The sequence below is a fragment of the Delphinus delphis genome, chromosome 11 (assembly GCF_949987515.2).
Source record: "Delphinus delphis chromosome 11, mDelDel1.2, whole genome shotgun sequence".
NCBI lineage: Eukaryota > Metazoa > Chordata > Mammalia > Artiodactyla > Delphinidae > Delphinus > Delphinus delphis.
This window is the reverse complement of record NC_082693.1, coordinates 96429102-96456270: the sequence shown is the minus strand read 5'-3', so window position 1 is coordinate 96456270 and position 27169 is coordinate 96429102. Positions and strand designations below refer to the sequence as shown.

Here is a 27169-nt window from a genome sequence, read left to right as displayed (position 1 = left end):
CTGGCTGGGGGCCTGCCCCCATTGGCCGGCCTCTCACGGAGCCCTGCCCCCGGCAGCAGCGGGCCAATGAGCGCGCGGCTGTCAGCTCGTCAGCCGCGCCGGCTCGGAGACTGTGAGCCCGAGCGTTGGCCGCGGAACCAGCAGCTACGAGCGCTCGCCGAGCGGCCGGTCGGCGGGGTCCTCGCGCCCCGCACGCCCGCACGCACGGCCCGGCCCGCAGTGAGCATGGGCGCGGCGGCCGTGCGCTGGCACTTGTGTGTGCTGCTCGTCCTGGGCGCGCGCGGGCGGCTGGCGGGGGGCAGCGGGCTCCCAGGTAAGCCCTGAGCCGGTGGGCGGCGGGCGCTCGGCGGCGGCGGCAGAGTCCCGGCCGGGCCCCCAGCCCCGCGCCGTCGGGAGGGCCACAGCCCGCGCGGCCCCGCGCCCCGCCCTGCCTTTTTGCAAAGTAACTTCTGCGGCCGGCGCGGGGCGCCCCTCCCCGCAGCCCGGGCGGAGCGAGGCTCCCGGAGCCCGGCGGGGCCGCAGCATGGGGCGGGGTGGGCTGAAGCCCCGTGGGTGGGGGGAGTGTGAGGGCGGGAGGAAGAAAGAAAGCACGACGGCCCGCCGAGGGCCCCCCGCCGTCCCCCGCTCCCCGCCTGAAGGCGGGAGGGAGTGGGGACCCCGGAGCCAGACGGGCTCTCCCCCAGGGGAGACGGGAGCGCGGGCGGCAGGAGGCCCAGAGGGGAGACCCGGAGGAGGTGAGCAAGGGGAAAAGGACGGACGCAGAGAGAAAGAGAAGGGGGAGGTGTTAGATGGAGAGACAGACGGACAGAAAAGGAGGCACACAAAAGGACACAGGAAAAAAAACCCAGAGAAAGACAGACTGGAAGAGTGGAGACCAGAAAGACCAAAGAGGGAAAGGAGGGAACCGAAGGGAGTAAGGAGGCAAATGAGTAGCAGGAAGGAAAAGGCTCAGAAGAGGGAGGTGTGAGGGCAGGACTAAGGGATGGGAAGGAAGAGAGAGGAGGAGAGGTGCAAGCGGAGAGGCACCGGAGAAAGAGGGGGGAGGACTGGGGGAGGGAGGAGGCAGCGAGACAGAGGGAAAGAGAGGAGGATGGAGATGGCTGGAAAGCCATGGACAGATGGACAGACAGGAGGGGGAGGGCTGAGGGAAGACACAGACGAAAGGAGATGCATGGGAACCAGAGGGAGGGGAGCCCAGACATCGGACACGGTGAGGGGGTCCAGGAGACACAGGAGAAGGGAACCAGCATCGAGCATCAGGCATGGGACATGGTTAGGGCAGGCAGCAGAGGCGAGGTGGGAGCTCCCCACGGATTTCGCAGGGACCCCGGCACTCCACCCCTTCCCCTCCTGCTCCCTCGGGTGTCTGGAGGGGGCTGTCCCGCAGAGCTGAAGACACATCCTCTCCTCCCACATCTGACCCTGTCCCATAGAGGAGCTTCCTTCCTTTCCCTCCTTGAAGGGAGGGGAGAGACCCTGCTGCGCTCTCCCTGGCTTCTCTGAGCTCCCCTGGCTGCTGCGTGGGGCTCCCTGAGGTCTGCGTTTGGTGGCAGGAGGTCTGTTCCTGGGAGTTACACCCTGAGTGAGGATGCCGGGCCATTTAAACTATTCCACAATTGGAGCCGAGCTGTCTTTCCTGTGGCCCCAAGGGAAACTGGGCCCTACTGCCACACCCCCACGTGTCTGTGGGTGTCTCTCCTGGGCTTTGAGGTCCCTCAGCCCTGTTGGATTGTTCCTGTATGCGCCTGTCTCCCTCTGTCTTGGTCTCTCTGCTGTGTCTGTCTGCACTCCCCAGCCCCAGCCCCACCCCATGGAAGCCTTGTGCTATGAAACCACTAATGTCAAACAAGCACCTGTGATGGGAGGACTGGGCTGGGCTGTCCAGGCCAGGACTGTGGCCAGGGAACCTGCAAGAACCCATGGCCTGTGTTTCCTCTCCCTCTGTCCTCTCCCCAGCACTCACTGAAAGACATGTTTAAAAGGTGTGTTGGGAGGTTGCCCCCACTGCCTCTTGGCTAACATCCATCCATTTCCATCCCACGAAGACACGTACCTACGTGTGAGACTGGGGGCACAAGGGGCTCCAGAGCCCCAGGCAGTTTACCTCCCTCATCACCGTGCACTGACCCTTGGGAAGTGGGAAGAGCTGTATCTGTGATCCATTGCCCCTGCTGGTCCTGTCTCAGAAGCGGCCCCAGTCCTCTCCCCCTAGAAGGGTGCCCATTGACCCCCTCTGGTCTCTGGCTTCCTGCCCTTGAGGCTGTGCCACCCCTCTCGGGGGTCCCTCTGGGGTCGCTTCTCCAGAGGGGGATGTTCTGCTGGCCCGATGTTCCTGCTGGCCCCTGGCCATGTGATGGCTGGCTCTGGTCTCCTACACAGACTGCCTCCTGGCCCCCGTTCCACCTTCCTCTGGGCAGCTGTAGAGGATGGGCTGCTCACCTGAGCAGATACAACCACCCTGAGAAGGGATGCCACCTTGTGCGTGTGTGTGTGTGCGCGCGTGCGCGAGCATGCAGGGAGGTGATTCTGTTGTGTTTCTTTTTGATGCCTCTCTTCCTTTAGGGGCAGACTGGGGCCTTGGGGACTAGGGCACGGAGGAAGGGTCCTGGGCGGGGGGCAGTGGTTCTCTCACAGAGGCCCCCATGCAGATTTAGAGCCCAGAGGCTATTCAGGGGAATAATTCAGAGTGGACAGTCTTGAGGGCCAGACAGGCTAGGGAGTGGCCGGAGGCGTGAAGAGAGGAGGACATTCCAGGACTTCCCCAGGCTTGCCCCTGGGGGACTGCCCTCAGGGTGGCTACTGAGAGTTCCTTGTGCTCCCCTCCGAGTCCTTCTGTCTGTCTGTCATCCATCTGTATTCTATTCTTGGCTGGCTGGAAGCAACACGGCATGTAGCAAAGCTCTGGACCTGCTTCCCTGAGGCGGAGTCCAGGCTCTGCTCCTAATGAGCTACCGACCTGCAACAGGCTTCTCTGGGCCTCAGTTTCCTCATTTATAACCCGAGGAATGAACCTAGATTACAGCTACGGTTTTCTGGCTGTGTTGTTCCGTGCTCTGAGGGTCCTCTCCCTGTCTGAGCTGCGGGGCAGGGGGAGGTGTATACACAGGATCTATTCTACGTTATTTGCCCAACAGCTGTTCCAACTGAAGGTGTATACGGGTTGTTGCGGGCAGGAGGTGGGGAGTGCCAGGAACCCTCACAACCTAACTAACTTGGGTTTGGAAGTTGGAATAAGAGAACCAGGACTGAACCTAGATTTCCAAGGTGGGGAGGCTGGAGAGACCGGAACCGTTCCTTGAGGCCCGTTAGCCCCGTCGAGGGTATGGGTCTGTGGAGGCCAGGTGAAGAATCCTTTATTTCCACAGCCTAGGGGCTGGGTGGGGCCCCCGTTCAGATCTCCTTCGTGGGCCTGCTGGCCTCTGCTCAGTGCGCCATGCTAGCCTCCATTTCCCCATCTGTAACCCAAAGGGGATGGATTTAAATTCCTCCGAGGACGCTTCTGGCTCTAAATTCTAGAATAAGGAGAGTGGAGGAGGGATGGAGAGATGCTTTGTGAGGAGAGCAAGACGTACAGAGAGGCTTCTCGTTCTGTTCCTAAGCCTCTGTTTTCTCATCTTTTTAGTGGGAAGAATAGCTCTACTTGCTGGAATTGTTGTGACACTAAATAAGACCCGGCACTTTGGTAACGTGCCTGGCACAGAGTAGCCACCCCAAAGATGCCACCAGTCGCTGCCTGTCACACCAGGTGGTCACATGAAGGCTCTTACTGTTAATTACCCCGGTGATCAATGGAAGGGCGAGGGACAGAAGGAACTCCCTGCCCCGCGCTAGCTGCCCACTTCTTCAGGCCACACCTCACTCGTGGTTCCCCCTCCAACAGGGGCCGTCGACGTGGACGAATGCTCGGAGGGCACGGACGACTGCCACATCGACGCCATCTGCCAGAACACGCCCAAGTCCTACAAATGCCTCTGCAAGCCAGGCTACAAGGGGGAAGGCAGGCAGTGTGAAGGTGAGCCCAGCCCTCCAGCCAGACCCGTGGGCGCCACCGTCATTGCAGGCGGCCTCTGTCAGCCTTGGGAGGGAGGCTGCGGGTTTCCCCAGGAACCTGTGCTGCTTCCTTGGAGGAGATATTTGGAGTCGTGGGGTGCTTAACTCTCCCTGGGTTTGAAACTTTGGTTTTGTTTTTTTTTTTTTAAAGAAATTGAAATGGAGCACTCAGTGATATATTTGTCCATCTGTCCCTGACTGGATGTGCGTGGGGTAAAGGCCTGGGGTGACCCCACCAAGGTCCCTAGTTTCAAATCTGAAGCTACCCGTGTACCCTGTGTAGCTTCCCCAAGGGAGCTGCGCCGTAGCAGTCACAGCGTCTGTGGGGCTGGCTCAGGTCTTCTGTCTTGAGGATGAGAGCTTGGGCAGAGACTGGTGGCTGTGTGATGTCCGTCTGTCTGTCCAGCCTTCCTTCCCTGCACCTGGGGTGCTGGTTTGACCGTGTGGCCTTCGAAACCTCCTCCCTAGCAGGCTGAAGGTTGGAGGGAAGAGCAGCCTCAGCTGTCTTTGGAGCCAGGACTTTCCAAGCCGGACAGAACCTTTGGGAACGTTTGTCCAGGAGGGTCTGTGTGGTCATTCTGCCTCCGAGGGTCTGGGGCAGGGCCCAGCATCAGGGGGCTGGAGACAGCTCTCTATATGACTGCTGTGCACCCCTGGGTGAGAATCAGGATTCAAATCTTCCCTGTCTGCCCCCACTTCACAGATGAGGAAAACTGAGGCTCAGATTGGAGAAGCCTCTCCCGCAGGGTGCCCATGTTCCACAGTGGCATGGCCAGTACTCGAACCCAGGTCTCTTAGTTCCCACCCAAGGCTCTCTCGCATCTCCTTATCTTCTCTCTGAGCCCTGCCAGCTTCCTTTTTCAAAGTGTGAGATTCGCGTTAGGAAAGTGGCACCTGAGAACAAGGTGGGTGCCTCTTCCTTCTGTATATAGCTTCACAGGAGCTGGGTTTCGTAGGAGACGCGGCTCTGCCTCCTTGGGATGCTGACGTTGTTTATCCATCTCATTTGTTGGGCATCTGCTTAAGGCTGAGTGCTGGACAGATGACACTGTCCTGGATCGCGCCTGGTTCGGCCACATCCCTGGCCTTGCTTAGGGCCCAGAAGCCGGAGTGGGGAGCTGGCGCCTACCCACGGACCTCTGGAAAGAGGCCAGGCTGGAGGCAGATAGAGCAGGCTGGCTGCTGGCAGGACCCGGACGTTAGCTTGGTGGTTCCAGCTGACACATGTGAGGCTCTGTGCAACTGTTTTCTGACCTTCTGCTCTGCCCTCTGGCCAGGGAGGGCCCAGGGTGACCCCCATCTCTTCCGGTTTAAGCCCCTGACCCAGCCTGTTCCTTCTCCAGCCCAGCTCCTTAGGTCGCCTCCTGCTGTCCCCTGCCCAGGATGCCCATGCTTTGTGTCCTACCTGTTGCCCGGAAGTCCTGCAGAGTCCAGTTCCAGCTTTCCAGTCTGCTTGAGCCCAGGTTGGGGGTCACACTCACTGGCTCCGGGGGCCTGATGTCCTCACTGTGAGGACAGAAGAGAGCGAGCCTTGTGACTGTGCTTCAGGAACTGCCAGGAGCCCTGTCTCTCCAGCCTGGCTCTGGCCTCTGCCTCACCTCCTGAAGCGCAGAAGGCCCTGTGCCCGGGCCACACATATATATACCAGGCCAGTCCGTGTTTCTGAGACCCAGCTCAGGTTTTCCCCCTTCTGGGAGCTCCTTTCCCTCCCTTTATGTCCTGGCTAATTCCTAATGAATCTTCAGGGCATCCTGAAGATTGAATGACACACTGTGTAGCATCCCAGGGCCCTGGCAGCCTCAGTGCCTGGCTCACAGTAGGTACTCGGTATACAGCATGTGCTCAGCATACAGGGGAAGGTACCATTACCTGCATTGTCATCATCGTCATCATCTCTTCTCACCGCCTCTCGCAGTGGTTTTAGGCTCAGATGACATCACGTATGGTGAAGACCTTTGAAAATCGCCCACTGCTGTATACCTCAGAGGTGATAGCTATGGTGCAGCCTGGTCCCTCCCCTAAAGGACCTTCAAGCCTAGTTGGGGTACATGAGCTGAAATTATGTATCAGTGGAAATTCTTAAAGAACCGGTGAGGATTGTACAGGCGGTAATTCAGCAGCTGTTGGGCTGCCGTGTGGACAGCCCGGAGAGCAACCGTCAGGCGCCGAAGGAGGGGCCGTTTGGCCACTTGCTCCCGAAGCGCTCTGTGAATGAGCGCTGCTGTGCGTTCCGGGGACCTGAGTGGACACTGTCCCACTTGCACTGAGGTTTCCTCATCCTGGGGGACCCACCTACAGTCGTCGGTCAGAACCGGTAGAGCCTGCTGGAGGGCCCACCCGTGGGCCATCAGACCCCCGCTGGCTTCCCCAGGAGGACCTTGCAGAGATTTCTGGAGGCCATGGAATCTGGAGGGACTTGCAGGCCCTGGGCAGTAGTTGCCTAAAGGGCCTTGGGGGTCATCCAGGTGTTCACTTCCTGGCTCACAGGTGGAGGAATGGAGGCCTGAGAAGGCAGGGGTCTTGTCTGAGTTGGGACTAGAGCCCAAGTTTGGTGGGCCCGTTTCTCCACGCTGCCATTTCTGCACACAGTTATTGCTATCTGGGGCTCTCTGTTCTAAGAGGGTATGAACGGTCAGTATTCAGTTGAACATAGTGGTTAAAGCGTGGCCTTTGGAGCCAGACTGCTTGGGTTTAAATCCCGCCTGTGTAGCCTGGACAAGTTACTAGACCTTCTTTTGTTTATTTGTGAAATAGAGCCAATAATAGTCCGACCTCATAAAGATGGTGTGAGAATTAAGTGAATTAATGTGTATAAAGCATGTGAACAGAGCCTGACACAGAGGACACACCGCATAAGCATCAGCTGCTGTTACCGTGACGATGATGGCGGTGATGGTGGTACCAACGGTGATGCTAGCAGTGATGACGCTGATGATAGTGATATTGATGATGAAGATGAAGCTGTTGATGATATCGATGATCATAATGTTGTCCAGTATATGAAAGGGGTGAAGCCTTGTCTTTCCAACAACTCCCAGCTGGGAAATGGGGTGTTCTGGTTCATTGACTATTCGGATAAACCGTATGCATATATCCGTATCCCCACAGAGACGTACAGACGTGTGTGCCATTCACAGATGACCATTTACCAAGAATGTGCAGTAAAAGATACGAGTGACAGAAGGCTTTCCTTTGTTCTACTAACCCTACTGCAGGACTGGCAAATACTGTGCTGCCACCTTCTCCCCTAGCAGACATCAATAATCAATCACCAGACCCTCCAGACGGCCGTTTCTACTTTAGATGAAACCTGCTTTCCCTCCCTGGGCCCCTTTATCTGCAGGTCCTGAGCTGGTGTGGGTTTTGCAGAGCGTGGGGTTGGAGTCTGGGGGGAAATGAGTTGCCGTGTCCTAGAGATCTGATAGACTTTGCTGTTTACTGTGGTAAACACACAGGACAGATTCTCAGCAAAGCAGGTCCAGAGAATGCAGTTTCCACAGCCTCCCTAGCTCTCCCCAGGATGAAATCAGCCTATGGCCCCGCCATGTGGGACTGAGTGAGCCTTTCGTACCCTTCACTGTGTTGCCTTGAAACTCCCGCTGCTTGAGGAAAACCCTTTAGGAAACCTGGCACCTGAAGCAGCCGGAACCCCCTTCCGGGGACGGTTTCTCACACGCCTTCAAGGCCATCTTGCCATGTGGCCAGTTCACGTGTGATGGTGATGATGGGGCTTCCACGTGTGCAGCCACTGTGTGTCCAGGGAGCGCCTGGGGCCACATGTGGTCAGCTTAACGCTGGCAGGGGGCTTGCTGTAGCCAGAACGAGGTGCCTCAGACATTGCAAAAGACGCTGAGCAAAGCTGAGGATAAATCAGTGCTTTCTTGATGATCTGCATTTTGACAGGATCTGAAGTTGCTTGAGGTAAACTCATGGATGTGCAGAGCTGGAGTGAACTCTACCGGGCCTCCAGGGCAGCCCCTGGGTTTTACAGATGACCGCCCCATTTGTTGCCCTCCCCAGGCCCATACAGCCCTCGTTTAGCCCACGTCACACTACGGTGATGTTTCCCATGTGTGGGCTTCTCCAAGGCAGGGTCTGTCAGCTCTGACCCCTAGAACCCAGCACCAGGCCTGGCACAGGGCTTAGAAGGCCTCTGTTGGGTGAAAGCGTGCATGGATGAGTCCCAGCAGTCACCTCCTCCAGGAAGCCTTCCCTGATGCCCCAGACAGGTCAGCTGTCACCTGTGAGCATCCTTCCTTCAGAGCTCCTGTCACACTGGGTTGTGATGACCCATGTGACTTCACTCAGGGCTGGGCCCAGAGCTGGTGTTGGTGGGCAGTGAATGACCCTTATCAATCTCTGGGATATCAGGAAAGGCCTCCCAGAGCCTCCCAAGCTTTGTGGGGCTTTTTGTTTTGTTTTTAATTAATTAATTAATTTTATTTTTGGCGGTGTTGTGTCTTCGTTGCTGCGCGCGGGCTTTCTCTAGTTGCAGCGACCCCGGGCTACTCTTTGTTGTGATGCGGGGGCTTCTCACTGTGGTGGCTTCTCTTGTTGTGGAGCACGGGCTCTAGGCACACGGGCTTTGGTAGTTGTGGCACGAGGGCTCTGTAGTTGTGGCTTGTGGACTCTAGAGCACAGGCTTAGTAGTTGTGGCGCACAGGCTTAGTTGCTCCGTGGTATGTGGGATCTTCCCGGACCAGGGCTCAAACCCGTGTCCCCTTCATTGGCAGGCAGATTCTTAACCGCTGCGCCACCAGGGAAGTCCAAGCCTCCCAAACTTTGAAGGTTTTATAGATGAGGAAGCTGAGGCCTGAGAGGGGAAAGGATTAGTCCAAGGATATCTGGTGGGGACCAGTGACAGAATTAGGTTGAGGAAATTGGGCCCAGGGAGGTCAGTCTCTAACCACGTCACCCAGCTGAGAGACGGCAGGGCCTGGATTCCAACCCAGGTCAGCGGTGGGGTCCCAGCAGTGGTCTAGGCCCCCATAAGCCTGTTTAAATGCAGTGGAAGGAGTTCCTTAGCTATGGAGTGTTAGAGGGGTCTGGGGAGACCCTTTCACACCTCCCCTCACTGCCATCAGCTCATCTGAGCCAGGCCCTATGAGCCCTGATAGCTGGGAGATACCCCTCAGCTAACCACTTTGAACTGCTGTCATTCTCTATCCTTTCCTCTAACCACACCGCAGCATCACTGTCTTTATCTAGCTCCTCAAACTTGCCAGCTCCTTCCTACCCCAGGCCCTTTGCACATTCTGTTTCCCCATCCCTCTTCATTTAGCTCAGCTGCTATATCCCCCCTCACCAGGCGCCTCGTGCATGGGCCTTTAGGGGGCCGCCAGGGCCAGCTCTGTGCTGGCCTCCTGGTCTGAATTAGTTGGTCCTGTGTGTACTCTTTCTGCCGAGGGGGCAGACCGGGGACAAGGAAGGGGCATTTCATCCCCTTTAAATGCTTCAACTCATTTAACCTTAATTGCTTTGTTTTCATAGACATTCGCTAAGGAAAAGGACCAAATTATAGCCTGAATTGGGTCTTACTAATCTTAATTAAAAGCTCTCATTTATAATCAGGACCAGACCCCAAACGTGGAGAAAACCATCCTCATATGGCTTGTTTAAATAACTGAGGCCCTCTTGATAATCACTGTTTAGTCTGAACCAGCAGTGCACATCACCCCTTCTATGTCTACTTAATTTTTTAGACCATTTATTCAAGTGGCTTATTCCACTTGCATGTTCCAACTCGGGCCTTTTCCAAAATGTTATAATGAAAACTCTTGAGGGAAATAACTTTTTGTTTTGGCCACAGTATATCAAATATATTACTGTTTTCCCTTTTTTGTGAAAAGGAAAAAAATGACAACCTTATGGGCATCAGAGATCACAAAATTAGCATGTATGTAATGAATGTAAGTAGTCACTTCCTGAATTTTATATCCCCGGGGTCTACATGTCAGTCACTGAAGTTAGGTAGATTACAGGGCATGCTATTAAGTGTTTTAACAAAACTCCTAATAACGCATACAGTGATCCATTTAGTTTAACATCAGAAAAAAATTCTTAAGACCAATTGGCCTTCTGAGGGAATAATGTCTATGACCTTATTCAGTCATTTTCATCATCATTATTACACACTTTATTGAGACTCCAGATAAAATTCTGCTTTCTGGGAGTCCGGGAAAGGGCAGTAGGAGGTGGGCTGGGAGCGGGGAGGAGGGGAAATTCTTCTTCAAGTCTTAAAACGTGCAATTATGCATGCTAATGTGTGCCCTGCTGAAGATGAAAGCGCTCCAGTCCAGCAGACCAGCGGGCAGGAAGAAATTGGATGTGACTTAAAATTCCAAGTTGCTGTCAGCTAGCAATTAGGCAGCGCTGCTTACAACTGGTCCCAGATCTGCTGCAGCGTTTAGGCTTCTCGGAGTCCACGTCCATTTCTGGAAGGAAAAATTGAAAGCTCGAGTCGTTGGCGTTTAAGCATTGGAGGTGATTGGCTCCCTCAGCCTCAGTTTGCCCGTGTGTGAAATGTGTCCACTGGACTAGATACAGTTCAGTGTCAAGAATGTTCACTGAGTACCTACTCTGTGCCAAGCCTGGTGCTGGGGCCAAGACGTTTTCCTGACCTCCCTGGTTAGGGGAGAGACAGATTGGGAAAGATGTGGTCATAACAGCGCGTGGCAAGTACAGCAATGGAAATACAGACCAGACTCAGTGGGGGTGAGGACGAGAGAGGGCGCATATCTCTGCCTGGGGAGGGGGGAGTTTGAGAGGGTTCCCTGGAGAGGTGTCATCTGGGCTGAGTTAGGAAAGCAGAGGGGGTCTCTGACGTTCCTCCCAGCTCTGCTGCTCCACGGGAGTGTCTGTAGCAAGGATGCAGAGGCCTGTTTTTGTCCTTGCCAACTCAGTAAGTCCAGCAAGTGACCTAACCTTCCTGAGACCTGGTTCCTTACCCATCAAACGGGAGCAATGGCACCTGCCTCCCAGAATGTGCGCTGCAGTGGGCTTGGGGGAGGGAAAGCCACGTCGCCATATGTGAGAGTGCGCTGAAGACAGCACCAGGGCCTGCACGTCGAGCTTGCTTTCTTCTCTAAATCCCCATTTCTCCTAGGGTTAGAGGGCCTCTGCCCCCACCCCCTCCCCTCGTCTCCAAGCTCTCCAGGCAGCAGGCCTCTTCGGCCCCTTCCTCCAGGCCCTCTGGCTTCCTCTTGGCCGCTCCTTGTTACAGTGGCTGGATTTGTTTTTCCATTGGAGGAATGCTAACCAGAAAAAACCATTATTTCTAAGAAAATAAACTACGGGCCTGTTGGCCTTTGAATGCTACTGAAGTGGATGGCAGCCTTCCCCAAAGGCCTTGAGACAAAGAGTGCCAGAGGGCTTGTGTGTGCCGGCAAGGTCAGGGGGTCTCGGAGGGTACTTGGAGGGGGTCCTCCAGATGCGCCAGGGCTGCAGCCCCTGGGAGGAGAGAGTGGAAAATCCCATCTGGCCAGCTTGGACTTCTGGCTGCTGCCGTGGCTCAGCCCCGCTCCCTCCGTGGGCTCCAAGATGCACCCCTCTGTCCCGGAGCCACCCTGCCTCTGTCTGGGCCTCCTGCCCCTTGAGTCGAGGGGAGTAGAGCTGGGTGTAGGTCCGTGGAGGCCTGGGTGCCAACCTGTGTGACCTTGGGCAGGTCTGTGGACCTCTTGGGCCTTAGTGTGCTGACTGCAGAGTTCAGGGCTGGGGCCAGGATACCCCAGGCCCCTTTGGACCCCTGCAGCGGGCAGCTCTGTCTTCAGTGTGCTCCTTGCCATGGTGGCGCACAGTGCGGGCTAAGTCTGTAGGGGTTCCAGGTGGGCTCCAGCTGGACTGTGAACCGCCTGTCCCTTCCCACTGACAGCCCCAAAGGCAGGCCCGGCCCAGCCGGAGCGCTGGCGGCAAGGCTGTCCCCACGTGAGATGTTCGTCTGTCTCTGGATCACCCTCCCCCTCTAGGCTGGCAGCTCCTCGTGGCCAGGGTCTGGGCTGAGGGCCAGGGGCCAGGACGGGGAAGGTGCTGGTATAGGAGGGAAGAAGTCGGGGAGGTGGCTTGATCCTCCACGAGGACCGTGGGCCCTGGCTCCCTGTTCACGGAGACGTGGGGAATTCTTCAGGTGATTGTGTCAAGGTTAGGACGGTGGAGTCTGGAATCAGCCTGCCTGGCTTCTTCCAGTTTTGGCTTTGCCACTTACTAGCTGGGCGGTCTTGCGCGAGTCACTTCAGCTGTCTGAGCCTCAGTTTCTCTTTCTGTGATGAGAGAAGTTAAGCCCTTCCTACTTGGCCTATAGTAAGGGTTTAGCCACCTGCCATTAGAAGGTGGGGGCGGGGAGTTGTTCCCGATCTTATTGTCATTAGAGAGAAACTCCACTGGGGATTTGGAGAGAAAGAGAATGAAATCAAACTGCACCAGGGCAGCTCCGGCCCTTGCTGCTGGAGCACAGAGGGCGGCCTGTGAGGTTAGGGGAGGACGCCTGGGCTGGGAGTCTTGGTTCAAGTTGCCGTCGGCCTCGACCTGCTGATAGGTTAGCTCCGCAGTTTCCCTCTCTGGGCTCGATTACCCCTTTATCAAATCCAGGGGCGCATCAGTGGAGCTCCAGGACCCCAGCTGACCCGTTCCAAGCGGCGGCTCAGGCTTTCGGGCAACTTTCAATGGTCCTCTTGTTGAGTTCCAAGGGGGTTGGGCCCGTGGAACAGCCGCCCTGAGCCTGCAGTTTGCTCAGCGGGTGGGAGAATGACCATGTCTCTGACTGGTGGGAGCGTAGTGGGAGCCTCAGCTCTGGGCTAGCAGCCTCCTGGGGCCCCTCCGCACTTCCATCCTGAACACTTGGATAGGTGAGCTCTCTGCCAGCCAGGGTGCTTCGGCGCCCACCAGGCCTGACGTCGGAGCCTGGGGACAGCCCCCAGTGAAGGGTCCAGGGTGCTTTGGAGGGAGAAGAGGAGTAATTAACTGGTCCTTTGGGTTTGCTAGGCCAGTCCTGCCTGTTACTTGGGAACCACAAAGCCCACCTTGAGCCCGCGCTGGACAGGTGGCGTTCGAGGTCAGTCCAAGGTGAGCATCTGCACCCCAGCAGATGCACCCCAGAGACTCGCCAGCGCGATGGATGAGAGTGCCGAGAGCATTAACTTAGAAAAACATACCATACAATGCACCTGCTTAAAGTATACGATTCAGTATTTACAGAGTTGTGTATCCACCACCGAAATCAACTTTAGACCCTTTTCATTACAACAGAAAGAAACCCTGTACCCCTTAGCCATCACTCCCCAGACCCCCAGTCCCCGGAAACCACTAATCTGCTTTCTGTCTCAATAGTTGTGGCCTTTCTGGAGACTTCATGTAAATGGAATCCTACAAAACGTGGCCCTTTGTGACTGAGACGGCATCCTCCGAAGTCAGGTAGCCTGGCTCACTTCCTGGCTCCACGTGTATTAGCTGTGTGACCTTGGGCAGGGCAGGTAACACCTACGAGCCTTGGTTTCCCTTGCTGTCAGAAAAAGATGTTGGTACCCACTTCTCAGGGTGCTCATAGCAAAGGGCCTGCGTACGGCCTCACCCGTCCACGGAGGCTCCAATCAAGAGGGCTACTCACTCGTTCAATGCCGAGCAGACCTTTGAGGAGACACCATGCTACTGCTGAGCCTGCAGCTGAACAGGACACAGTTCTTGCCCCATGGAACTCACAGCCTCGAAGGACACATACATCGCAAGTGAGAGTAGCGATAGTGTCCATTCAAGGAGCTGTGGCGTCCAGAGGGTGGGGAAGAGCCCCATCTGCCAGGGGATCTGCAAGAGCTTCAGGGAGGAGCTGATGCTGGGGCTCAGTCTGCAGAAGGGTGTAGGTGTCTGTGAAGGGGAAGGAGCTCCGGGCAGCACAGGCAGAAGCGTGGAGGAGGCCCGAAGCCGTCCGGGCCACTGGGAGAGGTCAGCCAGCAGCTCAGACCCCATGGTTACCTTGGATCATGGGTTGGCTGGGGGGAGGACCTTCCCACCCTCTGGCTGAGCCATGGTCATTGTGTGCAGTTAGGAATGAAAAAGTATATAGATTTGTGTTGGTTTTGCATGACCTTTGACCTTTCCCATAATTAACTGCTGGGCCCACTTCTGGCATTGTCTCAGCAGAAGGGAAACCTGATCGATGGATGCCAGGGGTCCACCGAGAGCGGGTCTCATTACTCAGTCATTACAAACCCAGAGCTTAACCCTGTGGCACCGGCAACGGGGGGGAGGCTTAATCCTTCCTGCTAGGCGGCCCTGCGAAACTACCTTCCCGCGAATGTAATTAGCCGACAAACTGGATTAAGATTTATTCACCAATGAGGACTCAACTTCCTAAGCCATACATCTCTCCCAGAATGGTTGCCTGATCTAAGGAGTGCACGGTTTTTCCTAAAGCCCCCAGACAAAGGAGAAGACATGCAAACGCCCAGCCAGGGAAGAGTTCTTTGTTAGAGCGTTTGGTCTCCACTGTCTGCAAGGAATTTTGAGAAAAATACCAATTTCAAGGGGAAACGCGAAGGTATTTTCGGTAGTGATCTCTGAGAGCGGAGAGCGAGATGCTTTCAAAAGCCTCATTTTGAGAACCTTCCCGGTCAGTCTGAGTTTTAGGACTAAAATGCCCTAAGTAGGATTAAAATGAGAAGCATCTCTGACTCGTTGTGGTAGAATCTCTTACAGGCACTACAGAGTGGATGTATATTTTATGGGGCAGCGAGAATCAGTTTTGAGTTAAATGAAGAAAACCGTACTCATCCCACTCGAGTCCTTACCAGCGTTGCTGGTACATAACCACAGCTGTGGGATCGTGTGTGCCTACTGCCGTTTTACTATAGGAAAAGTGGAACTGCCTGACCTTTTAAAATCCCACGAGCAGCTCCCCGTGCTGTTTTTCTCTGCTCTATTGGATGTTGGAAGCTGTTTTCTGTTGGGAATTGAGTTCTCATTAAAAAAAAAAAAAATCCAGGCCGGAGAAGGAGCAGGGATGTTTAAGGCGAGCCGTTGAGACTTCTCATCCTTAGCATTCAGGTCAGACTTTTTGTCCTGCCCACTTTCTCTGGGATGAACCATCTCTGTCACTGCCCCTCAACCTCAAGAGCAGGTACAGACCTCGGAAATAAAAGCAGTGATGCACGTGACATCTCCTCCCCACCTTTCTCCTTGATAACTTTCTGGAGCATGAAGCATTTTTTATAAGTATTCATCTCATGCAGCCCGAGGACGCGGCTCCAGCGGGAGTAGAGCCTGCGTCTGAACGCAGCCCCTGGCTGGAGGCCTGCAGACAAGGTCCTCAGCCACGCTGGGCCTCGTTTCTCGGCATCAGTAAAATGGAATCAGCAGTCACACCTGCTTTCCACACAGCTTCATCACTCCGATCTCTGCTGCTGTGGTCCTGTGGCCGTCTTCCCTCTGTATGTCTGTGTTTTCACATGGTTTTCTCCTTCCTGTCCTAACATCCTCTCTGTGCGTCTATATCCAAATCCCCTTCTTATAAGAACACCAGTCACTGGTTTAGGCCCACCCTACTCCACTGCAGCCTTACCTAAAATTTGCAAAGATCCTATTTCCAAATCAAGTCCCATTCACAAGTCCTGAGGGTTAGGACATCAACACTTCTTTTCGGGGGACACAGTCCAACTCACAACAGTCCTTTAAGAGTAAATATCTAGATCAGTCTCCCAAGGCAAAAGAAATAAAAGCAAAACTAAACAAATGAGACCTAATCCAACTTAAAAGCTCTTACACAGCAAAGGAAACCATAAACAAAACGAAAAGACAATGTATGGAATGGGAGAAAATATTTGCAAATGATGTGACCAACAAGGGCTTAATTTCCAAACTATACAAACAGCTCATACAACTCAGTATCAAAAAAACAAAACAAAACAAAAAACCAAAAAACCCAATCAAAAAATGGGCAGAAGATCTAAATAGACATTTCCCCAAAGAAGACATACAGATGGCCAACAGGCACAAGAAAAGATGCTCAACATCACTAATTATCAGAAATGCAAATCAAAACCACAATGAGGTAGCACCTCACACCAGTCAGAATGGCCATCATCAAAAAGTCTACAAGTAATAATAAACGCTGGAGAGGGTGTGGAGAAAGGGGACGCTCCTACACTGTTGGTAGGAATGTAAGTTGGTGCAGCCACTATGGAAAACAGTATGGAGGTTCCTTAAAAAACTAAAAATAGAGCTATTATATGATCTAGCAATCCCACTCCTGGGCATATATCCAGAAAAGCTGAAAACTCTAATTCAAAAAGATACATGCACCCTAATGTTCATAGCAGCACTATTTACAATAGCCACGACATGGAGACAACTCAAGTACCCGCCAACAGACAGTTGGTTTAGAAGATGTGAGATACACACACACACACACACACACACACACACACACACACACACAATGGAATATTACTCAGCCATAAAAAGAATGAAATAATGCCATTTGCAGCAACATGGATGGACCTAGAGAATATCCTACTAAGTGAAGTGAGTCAGACAGAGAAAGACAAATATTATATGATATCACTTACATGTGGAATCTAAAAAATAATACAAATGGTTCTATACGCAGAGCAGAAGCAGACTCACATACATAGAAAACAAATTTATAGTTATCAAAGGGGAAAAGGAGTGTGGGAGGAATAAATTAGGGGTATGGGATTAACAGACACAAACTACTAAGCATAAACTAGATAAGCAACAGGGATTTACCATACAGCACAGGGGACTATATTCAATATCTTGTAATAACCTATAATGGAAAATAATCTGAAAATATATAACTGAATCACTTGGCGGTACAGCAGAAACTAACACAATATTGTAAATCAACTATACTTCAAAGTTTAAGAAAAGAGTAAAGATCTAGAGAGCTTGGCTCTGCCCCCCTCCAGTCCTTTACCCTCTCCGCTCTCCAACCGCCTGTTCCTCATTCTCTGACCTTAACAGTCCTTAAAACGTGGTCCAACATAGAGAACAGACTGGTGGCTGCCAGAGGGAGGGGTTTGGGGGAGGGATGGCGCGGGAGATAGGGGTTAGCAGATGTAAACTAGTGTATATGGGATGGATAAACAACAAGATCCTACTGTATAGCTCAGAGAACTATATTCAGTATCCTATCATAAACCATAATGGAAAAGACTATTTTAAAAAAGAATATATATATATAACTGAATCACTTTGTTGTACAGAAGACGTTAATACAACATTGTAAATCAACTATACTTCAATAAAAAAATTTTTTTTGAGGTGGTCTGAGACTGATGGGCATCTTGGAGGCCTGCAGGACCTCCTCTGGGGCTGATGGCTCCTTGATGAGTTTTTTACAATAATAAATCTACTAGCTTTGGCAGGGATTTATTTTTTGGTTGATTTGTTTATGTGTTTATCTCTTATGTATTAAAGGAGGAGGCTCACACGATTTTAAAGAACAAAAGTTCAAGGCACATACACAGAACATCAGGGAAGGTTTGGTTTGTGAGCAGACGTTCTCCATTCAGGACGGATGCTGGGTGGGTGGGTAAAGCAGGTTGGCCTCGGAAGCCTGTGAGAGCGCTTCAGGCCTGGGGATTGGAGAGGAACCGATAATTGTAAGGGGTGCTCAGATCTGGGGGAATTCTCTGGACTGGATTAAGGGAAGAAATGTGAGCAGCGAACGTTCCTGCACTCTTCAGCCCAGCAGCGCCCACCGTGGCCTACATTATGGGGAGTCAGAGGAAGGAAAAGGCTAGAGATGTTTTGTGGACTCTCCAGCAATCTCTTTATAACATCTTTTGTGCATGGTGATCGAGTAGTTTATCATTTTGATAGTGAAAATGTTGCTGTTAAAAATTATACCCAGACAACAGCATAAACTGGAACTATGCCAGGCTAATATGGGTGTATGATTATCCTAATTGGGGAAAGACGATTTTCTCAGACCTTATCACCCTCAAAGCAGCTTGTTCAATGGAATTTTATGGATGTGGTGACTCTATAACTGATCGTGTTTCCTTCCTTGCCTTGGTTTCTAGGAAACTCAAAGTCCTATTTGAGGCCTTCCTTTTGTCATCGTGCTGGAATTACCAAGTGTATTTCTGCATACACTGCCCAGCTTTCCTTTATTCCGCAACCCTCATTTCTCTTTCTTCATCCTAACATCTGTTCTTTTTGAAAACCTTTTTGTGTGTATTTTGTAGGCTGTTTAGATGCAGGATGTTTGAAGTCACTGATGGATGGATGAATAGGTGTTTGGTTGGATGGATGGGTGAATGTTGAGCTGGATAGATGGATGAACAAGTAGGGGTGGTGTGTGTGTGTGTGTGTGTGTGTGTGTGGGTTTGGATAGATGGGTGGGTGTTTGGATCAATGAATAGATGGATAGATGGTTAGACATTTAGATGGATAAGTATTTAGATAAATAGATGCTTAGGTGAATGGAAGGATGAGTGTCTGGCTGAATATTTAGATGGACGGATGCAGTTTGTACGGGTGGATGTTTGACTGGATAAGTGGATGGGGAATAGGTGATTGGATAAATGGAAGGGTGGTCAGCTGGCTGGATGTTTAGATGGCTAGATTTTAGCATGCATAGGCAGATGGAAGGATGGTGGGGGTGGGTGTCTGAATGAATAGCTTATTGGAGGGACTAGATGGATGGATAGTGGGGGGGTGGGTGGATGTTTGGATGAGTGGACGCGTGACTGACTGGCTGGCTATTTGGGTCGACGGGTAGGTGCACACACGAGTGTGTGTGTGTATGGATGGGGCGCAAGTGGAAGGATGAGGTGTGAATGGGTGTTCTGATGACTAGATTACACTTTCTTGGTACATAGGGTAAATGTGCCAAGAGTGAAATAACATATATAAAGTGCTTTGCCTGTCAATGCCTGGCATGTCATGGGCATTCTAACTTACCAGAAAGGACATGGGCTTTGTAAACCGAAAGACACGTGTTTTGATCCTTGCCCTACCACTTACTATGTGACCTTGAGCAATTACCTCTCTGCCCTTTATTTTGCTTAACCATAAAATGGAGTTAAAATACCTACTCCAGAGGATTGCTGTGAAAATTAAGTAAGCTGGTATATGTTTCAGGAGTAGATACCTGCATCCTGAGGTACGGCATGAGAGAGAGAGAATTCTTCTGCCCAAGCATGGAATAAAAGTCCTTCCCCTCGGTCTGACTGATCCAGCCTGAGTCATGTGCCCACCCTGGGACCCATAGCAGTTGCTATGCCATCTACTGTCTCCGAGTTAGACTGATCAGGCTCCACCCCCACAGGTGGAATCAGGCCCTCTTCTTTTTTTTTTATTTTTATTTTTGGCTGTGTTGGGTCTTCGTTGCTGTGCGCGGGCTTTCTCTAGTTGTGGCGAGCAGGGGCTACTCTTTGTTGCGGTGCGCAGGCTTCTCATTGCAGTGGCTTCTCTTGTTGGGAGCACGGGCTCTAGGCGCGCAGGCTTCAGTAGTTGTGGCACGTGGGCTCAGTAGTTGTGGCTTGCGTGCTCTAGAGCTCAGGCTCAGTAGTTGTGGTAAACGGGCTTAGTTGCTCCGCGGCATGTGGGATCTTCCCGGGCCAGGGCTCGAACCCCTGTCCCTTGCATTGGTAGGCAGATTCTTAACCACTGCGCCACCAGGGAAGCCGTCTTCTTTTGAGTCACCTGCTTGAATGAAGGAAAGGAGGGAGGCAGCAGTTCGCGAGCTGCTGATTCGGATCAGATGAGAGATGACGCTCACGCGTACAGGCGGTGGAAACGGGCGACCAGTCAGCAGACTGTACCCACGTTAAGAGTGTAGAAAATTCACGTGTTGGTAGCTGATAGGTGTCAGCGGAGAGGTGGAAGGATAACAGGATTCACTGGGATGGGGAACCCCAGGGAAGTGCAGATGGATGAGTTAAAGTTGGGCCGTGTTGCCTTTGGCGTGAGTGTGGATGATCTAGGGGGAGAGGTGGTTGGATCGGTGTATCTGGGGCTCTAGCAAAAGGTCGGAGCTGCAGAGATTGGGAAGTAATCAATATCTGTCTTTATAAATCCGTGTGCCCTTTCAAACACAGAATCTTACATCCTGCTTTAATGTTATTTAAAACGTCTAAGTGCATTAAGTATAATGGTTAAAAACAATTCAAATGACTTACAGAATTGAGCCTGCTTCCCAGCTGACACTGATGGCCTCTGCAGCAGGAAACCCCCTGTCTCTTGCACCTTTGGGGATCCAGGCAACCTTATTCTTCCCTCATCGTGGCAGGGTGGGTGGGCACCAGGAGGAGGCTGCGCAGCTCAGACCCTGTATTCCAGCACTTTCAGTGCTGCAGTTTCCAATGAAGTTATTCCCTCTGCTGGCAGTGTCCCAGACAGTGCTTGATCACCTCCAGAGTCAGCGAGCTCACTACCTCCTGAGACAGGCCCTGTCCTCCAGATGGACATACCTGCCCGTGAACATCAGTTGGCCCCCTTGGCTTTCCCCGGCTGTGAGTAGCTCTGCCCTCTGGGCCGCTCGGAGAGAGCGTGGAGCTGGATATCTCCCTGCGCCAGCTCCTCAGGCATTTGCAGGAGCGGCCAGGGTTGCTTTCAGTTCCCTCTCTTCAGGCTGGGCCCCTCCTGGCTTTCACAGCTGGAGCCGGGCCTCGAAAATCCCTCTTCGACCAGGTAGAGGAGAGAGTGCTTCTTCCCACGTGGTAGCCTCTTGCAAAGCACTTCTAGTCCTGCTGAGACGGGGCAGCACTGCTTCTGGTTTGGCTGTGGGAACACTTCCGGTTCCACTGGGGAACTTCTGGTTCCGCTGTGGGACACTTCTGGCTGCCCCCTTTCCTGCTTCTCTGCAGAGCCTGTGGAGGTCTGGGTGGGTAGATTGAACACCCGCTCCCCTCTGCTGCCTTGGGGGGTTGCACTGGTCGAATCCCACTTACAGCCCTTCTAGGTGTGTGACCGTTGGCAAGGGTGTGGCCTCCTTGTGCCTCGGCTTCTCCGATGCCCTTGTAAAATTGGAGTAACAACGATGGTGCCTATGTCTCAGAGTTAGCACGGGGACTGGGTCCGTGATGGCGCGTGGTGTCGCCCCCCGGGACTCGGGCATAGAAGCAGCTCATTGAATGTTAACTAGACTCGCTTCTGTTGCTCTCCAGGGTCTCTCAGATCTCTCTGGAACTTCAGAACTGATAGCTCTTTGACCTGTGATGGGAAATGTTGAGAAAGACTTAAAACAGGAAAAAGGGTGACCTTTACAAAGGCTATTGGCCACTGTTTATGAGACAGAAGGCTTTGTTGTGACAAGGAAACTGGAGCGGTAGAAATTCAGACTTCAGACGCTGATCTGGAAGGAAACTCTGGGGGGAGTATGTGGACTTTTCTCTCATTCCAGAGGCTACATTTTTTGGTGGTGTGCAAAGCTCATTTATCTCATACCCCCTGCCTCACAAGTAATGAGGTCTCCACCTCTGGGAAGCTTTCAGATATCCTGAAAAGAGGCAGTTTGGGGGGATTTTAGACGGGGTCCCTGCGTGCTGTTAGTGTTGAGAGGGCTTCAAAGGGGGAAGATAGGGGTGGGAATCTCACCTGCTTCTCTGCAGGGGGGATCTGAAAATCATCCCAAACATGCCTGGCACGTGGCCCTGCTCCCCAAGGCGGTGGCCAACCTCGTGGCAGAGCCAGAATCTTCATCTCTGTAACCTTTGGGCCCCCCGCCCCCAGCACGAACTTTAGTGAACACCTGTTGAGTCATCCCCTAACCACTCATGTCCCGGTGACTTCAGCAGTGGGGGGGAGAGGGGACCCCCAGGCTCTTCCTCTGACACCTCTCGTGCACCTCATTTTGCAGACATCGACGAGTGTGAGAACGACTACTACAACGGGGGCTGTGTCCACGAATGCATCAACATCCCGGGGAACTACAGGTGCACCTGCTTTGACGGCTTCATGCTGGCACACGACGGACACAACTGCCTGGGTGAGTGAAGCAGCTGTGCCCTGCCCGCGGGGCACACCCTGCCTGTTCCTCAGCTCCAGCTGGCAGTGCGGGGGGTCGTGGGAAGGACTGCCCTCTTTTGGTTCCTTGTCTTAGTCTGCTACGGCTGCCGTAACAAAAGAGCACAGCTTGAGGGGCTTCAACAACAAGAATTTATTTTCTCACAGTCCTGGAGGCTAGAAGTCTGAGGTCACGGTGTTGATGTGTCTCTTTCTATTCTGAGGCTTCTCTCCCTGGCTTGCAGCTGGCCCCCTTCTCGCTGGGCGTCCACATGGTCTTCTCTCTGCGTGCAGGTACCTGATGCCTGTCTCTCTCTCTCTGTCCTAATCTCCTCTTCCTATAAGGACACCAGTCATATCGGAGTAGAAGCTATCCTGACGACTCATTTTCAACGTAATTACCTCTTTAAAGGTCCCATCTTAAATACAGTCACATTCTGAGGTACTGGGGCTTAGACCTTCAACATACGAATTTGGGGGAAACCACAGTTCAGCCCATAACAAGGATTCTTACACACCTCCAGATTCTCCTGGTTCAAATACACATATTTTTAAAACAGTTGTGTAAAACTTATGAGTAACGCAAACTTTCTGGGTCAAATTGGGAAAACGTGGAAGCACAAGATAAAACTGGAAAGTATCTTGGTTACTGTGGTGTGTTTGCCTTCAGGCGTCTCTCTGCAGCCAGGTGTGGTTACACTGTAGTTGTGATCAGGTGCCTGGCCCCTGTTATCACCCTTTTCCTAGTTGCCTCATAGTTTGATAAGTGACTAACAACCCGGGGCTGCTGTGACAAAGTAACAACTGAGTGGCTTAAGCTACAGAAATGTATCCTGTCATAGTTCTAGAGGCGAAAATCTGAAGTTGTGGCGTGAACAGCGTTGGTTCCTTCTGGGGGCTTTAAGGGAGGACCTGTTTCATGCCTCTCTCCTAGCTTCTGGTAGCCTCAGGCTTTCCTTGCTTGTAGATCACATTCTCCCTCTGTTTTCACATTGTCTTTGCTCTCTGCATGCCTGTCTCTGTGGCCAAATGTCCCCTTTTTCTAAGGACACGGTCATATTGGATTAGGGTGTACCCTACTGACCTCATCTTAACTTGGTCATCTGCCAGTAACCTATCTCTGGAAAGGGTTACTTTCACCGGCATCGGGAGTCAGGACTTCGCCGTCTTTGGAGGGATGTAATTCAACCCATAATAGAGGTGGTTTGCAGCCTGTGGCAGGAGGAAGGTCTCCTGGTAGAAACCACGTGGTCCCAAAGCAGATGCCCCGGTCCCCCAAGCCCTCTTCTGCTACCGGCTGCTGAGTGACCTGGGGAACGGTGGCTGGAGCCTAGAGGGTAAGACCGTGGACTTGGCCGGAGTGTGGTGTGACTGTGAACCCGTTCTTAACATCTCTGAGCCTCAGTCACTTGTTGGTAAAGGGAGGGTGTGAAGAGCAGCTGTGTCACACGCTGCTGTGAGCAGAAACTGCGATCGTGCCCAGACGGCTGAGAAGTGTGCCTGTCCCAGGGCTCTCAGTCCTCAGAGCGGTTCCTGTCACCATGACTGCAACAGGGATAACACGCTGTCTGCCTCACTAGGTTGTGTGTGAGGATAAAATGGCGCAGTGAAGTGGCTGGCACTTGGCGAGTATAAGTTGTCAACAAACAAGCATTAGTATTACTGTAGGTGACTCAGCCACCCTTTTGTGGTTGGACGTTGAAATTCCTTGCTTATTTTGTTTGTTTTTACCATCAGAATCCAGAGGTGATTCTGGGCATAAAACTTTTTTTCTTGTTTCCCCAACTGTTTCCTTAGCAAGTCTTCCTGGAACTACTGGGTCAAAAGGATTATTTGGACTTTTTTTACGGCTTTCGATGCCGTGCTTCCTGGAAGGGCTCAGTAAACCTTCCATTGTGGCAGCGGGTTTTTTGGTGTATGGCATAGAAGCTGGACATCCCAAGTGCTCCGCAACTTCCAGAGTTAGTGGTGTATTCGTCTTCAGTTCCTCTGCCTGTTTCTGTTGAATGCATATTGGATCTCAGATGAGCTTGTTATGGGAAACAGATCCATAAACATGTAATTACACCCCCAAATAAGTGCCAAAACGGAGGTCTGGACTGTTAAAGCCCAGACGGGTCTGCGAAGAGCTACCCCTGCATGGGGTTGGGGCGTGGCGGGGCCTGACTCCTCAGGGGGACTGCATCCAACAGGATCTCCAAAGGTAGGCGAGCAGTTTACTGGGTCGAGGGCAGAGCCTGCGTGGAGAGCTGTGGGTGGCTCCTTGAGGCTGGGCTGGGGGGGGCGGGGTGGGGGGGTGCTGGGAGGAAGAGCGGGAGGTGGGGCTGCCACAGCAGGCAGAGCCTTTGGTGAGATCGCAGAGAACCGAGGCTGCACGGCGTTCATTGTGCCGGACGCCAAGTTCAGTGCTGTTCAAGTTTTCTCTCCTTTAATCCTCCCAAGAGCATAAGCATTTAACTTTCCCAGTCGCTCGCCCCTTTCTTCAGATGATAGAGCACATTTCAGACACTGATTAGTCCGTGAAAGCAGAGCTGACGGTCTCTATGGAGCAGCAGGCAATATCCCCAGTGGTCAGGAAGACGGACCTTGGCAACTGCCAGTTCTGGGCTCAGATCCTGGTTCTGCCAGTTATCAGCTGCGTGACCTTTGGCCTGGAGGTGATACTCGCCTCCAGGCCTCAGTTTCATCACCTGCAAGACAGAATTCGCAGTCCCCTGTCTGGCACGGCTCTCGCGAGGACTGAGTGGGATCGTGGATGTCAAGCATCTTGAGAGTGCCCGGCACCCACCGAGCACACAGACGTGACGGGCCCCAGGCTGGTCATCGGCTTGCGGACCAGATGTATTGCGGTGGGCTGGTCTGACGCCCCCGAGGCCTTGTGGGGGCCCGGCCTGCCGTCTGCAGCCCCCGGGCAGTCACCTGTTTGTAAACACCCTTGTTCTTTTTTTTTTTTTTTTTTCCGGTACGCGGGCCTCTCACTGTTGTGGCCCCTCCCGTTGCGGAGCACAGGCTCCGGACGCGCGGGCCCAGCGGCCATGGCTCACGGGCCCAGCCGCTCCGGGGCATGTGGGATCTTCCCAGACCGGGGCACGAACCCGCGTCCCCTGCATCGGCAGGCGGACTCCCAACCACTGCGCCACCAGGGAAGCCCATCACCCTTGTTCTTGGCTACGGCAGGTGTACCCGACGCCTCCAGACTAATGGAGTCTGTGCAAGTCTTTGTTTCAACAGGATTTTCACGGTGGATTCTTTTTACACTCATCAATTTAAGGAACTGGGTAAGACTCCACCCACCCCCACCTCCGAGCACAGATTGCAACTTCCTACGGCTCTAGCTCGCACATACGGCAGCCGACAAAAGGCTCTCTCTGTTGCTCCTCTGCTTTTAGCTGGGGCAGACGCTTCCCGACAGACCTCCTTATGTTTGGGCTTTTTCCTTCTCAAGACAGAACTCCGGCTCTAGAGAAGACAGACCTCGGCTCCCACTGGCTCCAGCCCCGCCTGACCGCGTAAGCTCTCAGAGCCGCAACTCCCTCACCCATAAAACGCTGAAAAAGTACCCAGCACAGTGTCGGGATCATGGAGGCTTATAGACACTGGCTGAAACAAGTAACACTGTACGAGGAAGCTGGGCTTGCAGTTGGAAGATGTGACCCACATTCTGTCACCACCACTCATGCGTTCTATGTTGGAGACCAGTTACTGACTCTCCACGTGTCAGTGCCCCTAACTGCAGAGCGGGTCGGAAATGCCTGTCTCGGTGTCACTGTGACAATTAAATAGGAAAGTAGACCTGGAGAGCTGAACGTATTGATGTGAAATTCTCCGCGGGTGCTGGGTGTTGCAGAGGTTTCAAGCCGGCAGCCCACAGCCCTCCTCCAGCCTGTAAACATGTTTGGTCTCTCCCCGCCATGTTGATGATATGACCGTGACGATGGTGGTGGTGATTGAATTATTTGTCAACATTTATAAATCAAGGGGGTGTCACATAAAAATCAATATTTCCAGCACCGTTCCTGCTTGGCCATAGTCACCCAGCCCCTGACTTTGTGGGACTTGGGCAGGGGTGCATATCCCATGTGGTCCAATGTGGAAGTCATCACGAAGCTTCAAACTAGAATATGTTCAATCTTTTCTACCTTGACAAGTGTTCCTAATGACTTGGAAGGCTAGACCGGAATTGAGAAATCTAGGACTCCTTGGAGTTTTGTGCCAGAAAGTGGTAGCATGGGCAGTGCCTGCTCTCCACCCCTTCTTCTCACCCCTGGCTCCGTCCTGCACCACAGGGAGCCTGAGGACACCCTAACCTGAATGTGTAAGCTCTGACCATTTGCCCCCAGACCATCTTCCCTTTGGCTTGGTCCTGTTATTTGTCCCTCTGAGAAGAGACAGGCTTGGGCCATGTGGACAGGGAATTTTGGGGTCTCAGACACCCAGAATGTGGTCTAGAAGGATGGGTATGTGTTCCAGGTGCCATGACCCCCTGTAGACTCCTTACTGTATTGGAAGGGCTGCAGCCACAGGAGGGGCAGCACAGGGACCCTCAAGGCATTGAGCCAAGAGCAGGGGCACCTCTTGCCCACGTCTCAGTGTGGTACCAGCAGCAGCCGGCAGGAGCCGCACCATGGCTGCCCCCTTTGGAGGGTGTGTGTACGTTCCCGACTGCTGCACTCCCCACCATTCCCTATTGCTCACAACCTGTTGGTCATTTAACTGCCTGCTCTGTCTCAGTAGGAATTGTGTTCACACTGCCTGATGAAGCTTCCAGCACAGGGCCTGCCCTCAGTGGGTGTTCGGGAGGGGTGAGAAGCGGACTGAGTGGTGGCAAGGTTCTGTGTTCTGCATTCTCGCTGCTTTGCGCGGTCCTGACCGTCTCTGGTCAGTCACTCTGAGCCCCGCTCCACAACCCATCACCCGTCAGGGACAGTTAGGCCTGTTTGCGTCTCCTGTTGTTTTGTCTCCAAGTCTGGGTCAAAAGTCTCGTCCGGTTGTAACATTCCGCTCTCAACCACCACCGAATTCCTTCGGGATGGTGGCTGGAACCGAGCCTGGTCAGCACAGTCTGAAAAGCATTCTGAGCTAACTAGGAGAAATGAGGCTGATGGCTGAAGGGTTATTTTCTTGCCTGGGTTTTCACAGTTGAACCTTTTCTCTTTTT

The 27169-nt window shown here is 53.0% G+C and overlaps 1 protein-coding gene across 2 annotated transcripts in view; it reads left to right on the top strand.

The window, feature by feature from the left end:
* The first annotated feature begins 225 nt into the window (after positions 1-225).
* Positions 226-27169, top strand: part of SCUBE1 (signal peptide, CUB domain and EGF like domain containing 1) — a 126747-nt gene continuing 99803 nt past the window's right edge. For both annotated transcript variants that reach the window (XM_060023990.1, XM_060023989.1), the window contains exons 1-3: positions 226-313; positions 3881-4012; positions 21866-21994. In XM_060023990.1, the coding sequence (XP_059879973.1) occupies positions 226-313; positions 3881-4012; positions 21866-21994 (349 nt within the window). The remainder of the gene's footprint in view (positions 314-3880; positions 4013-21865; positions 21995-27169) is intronic.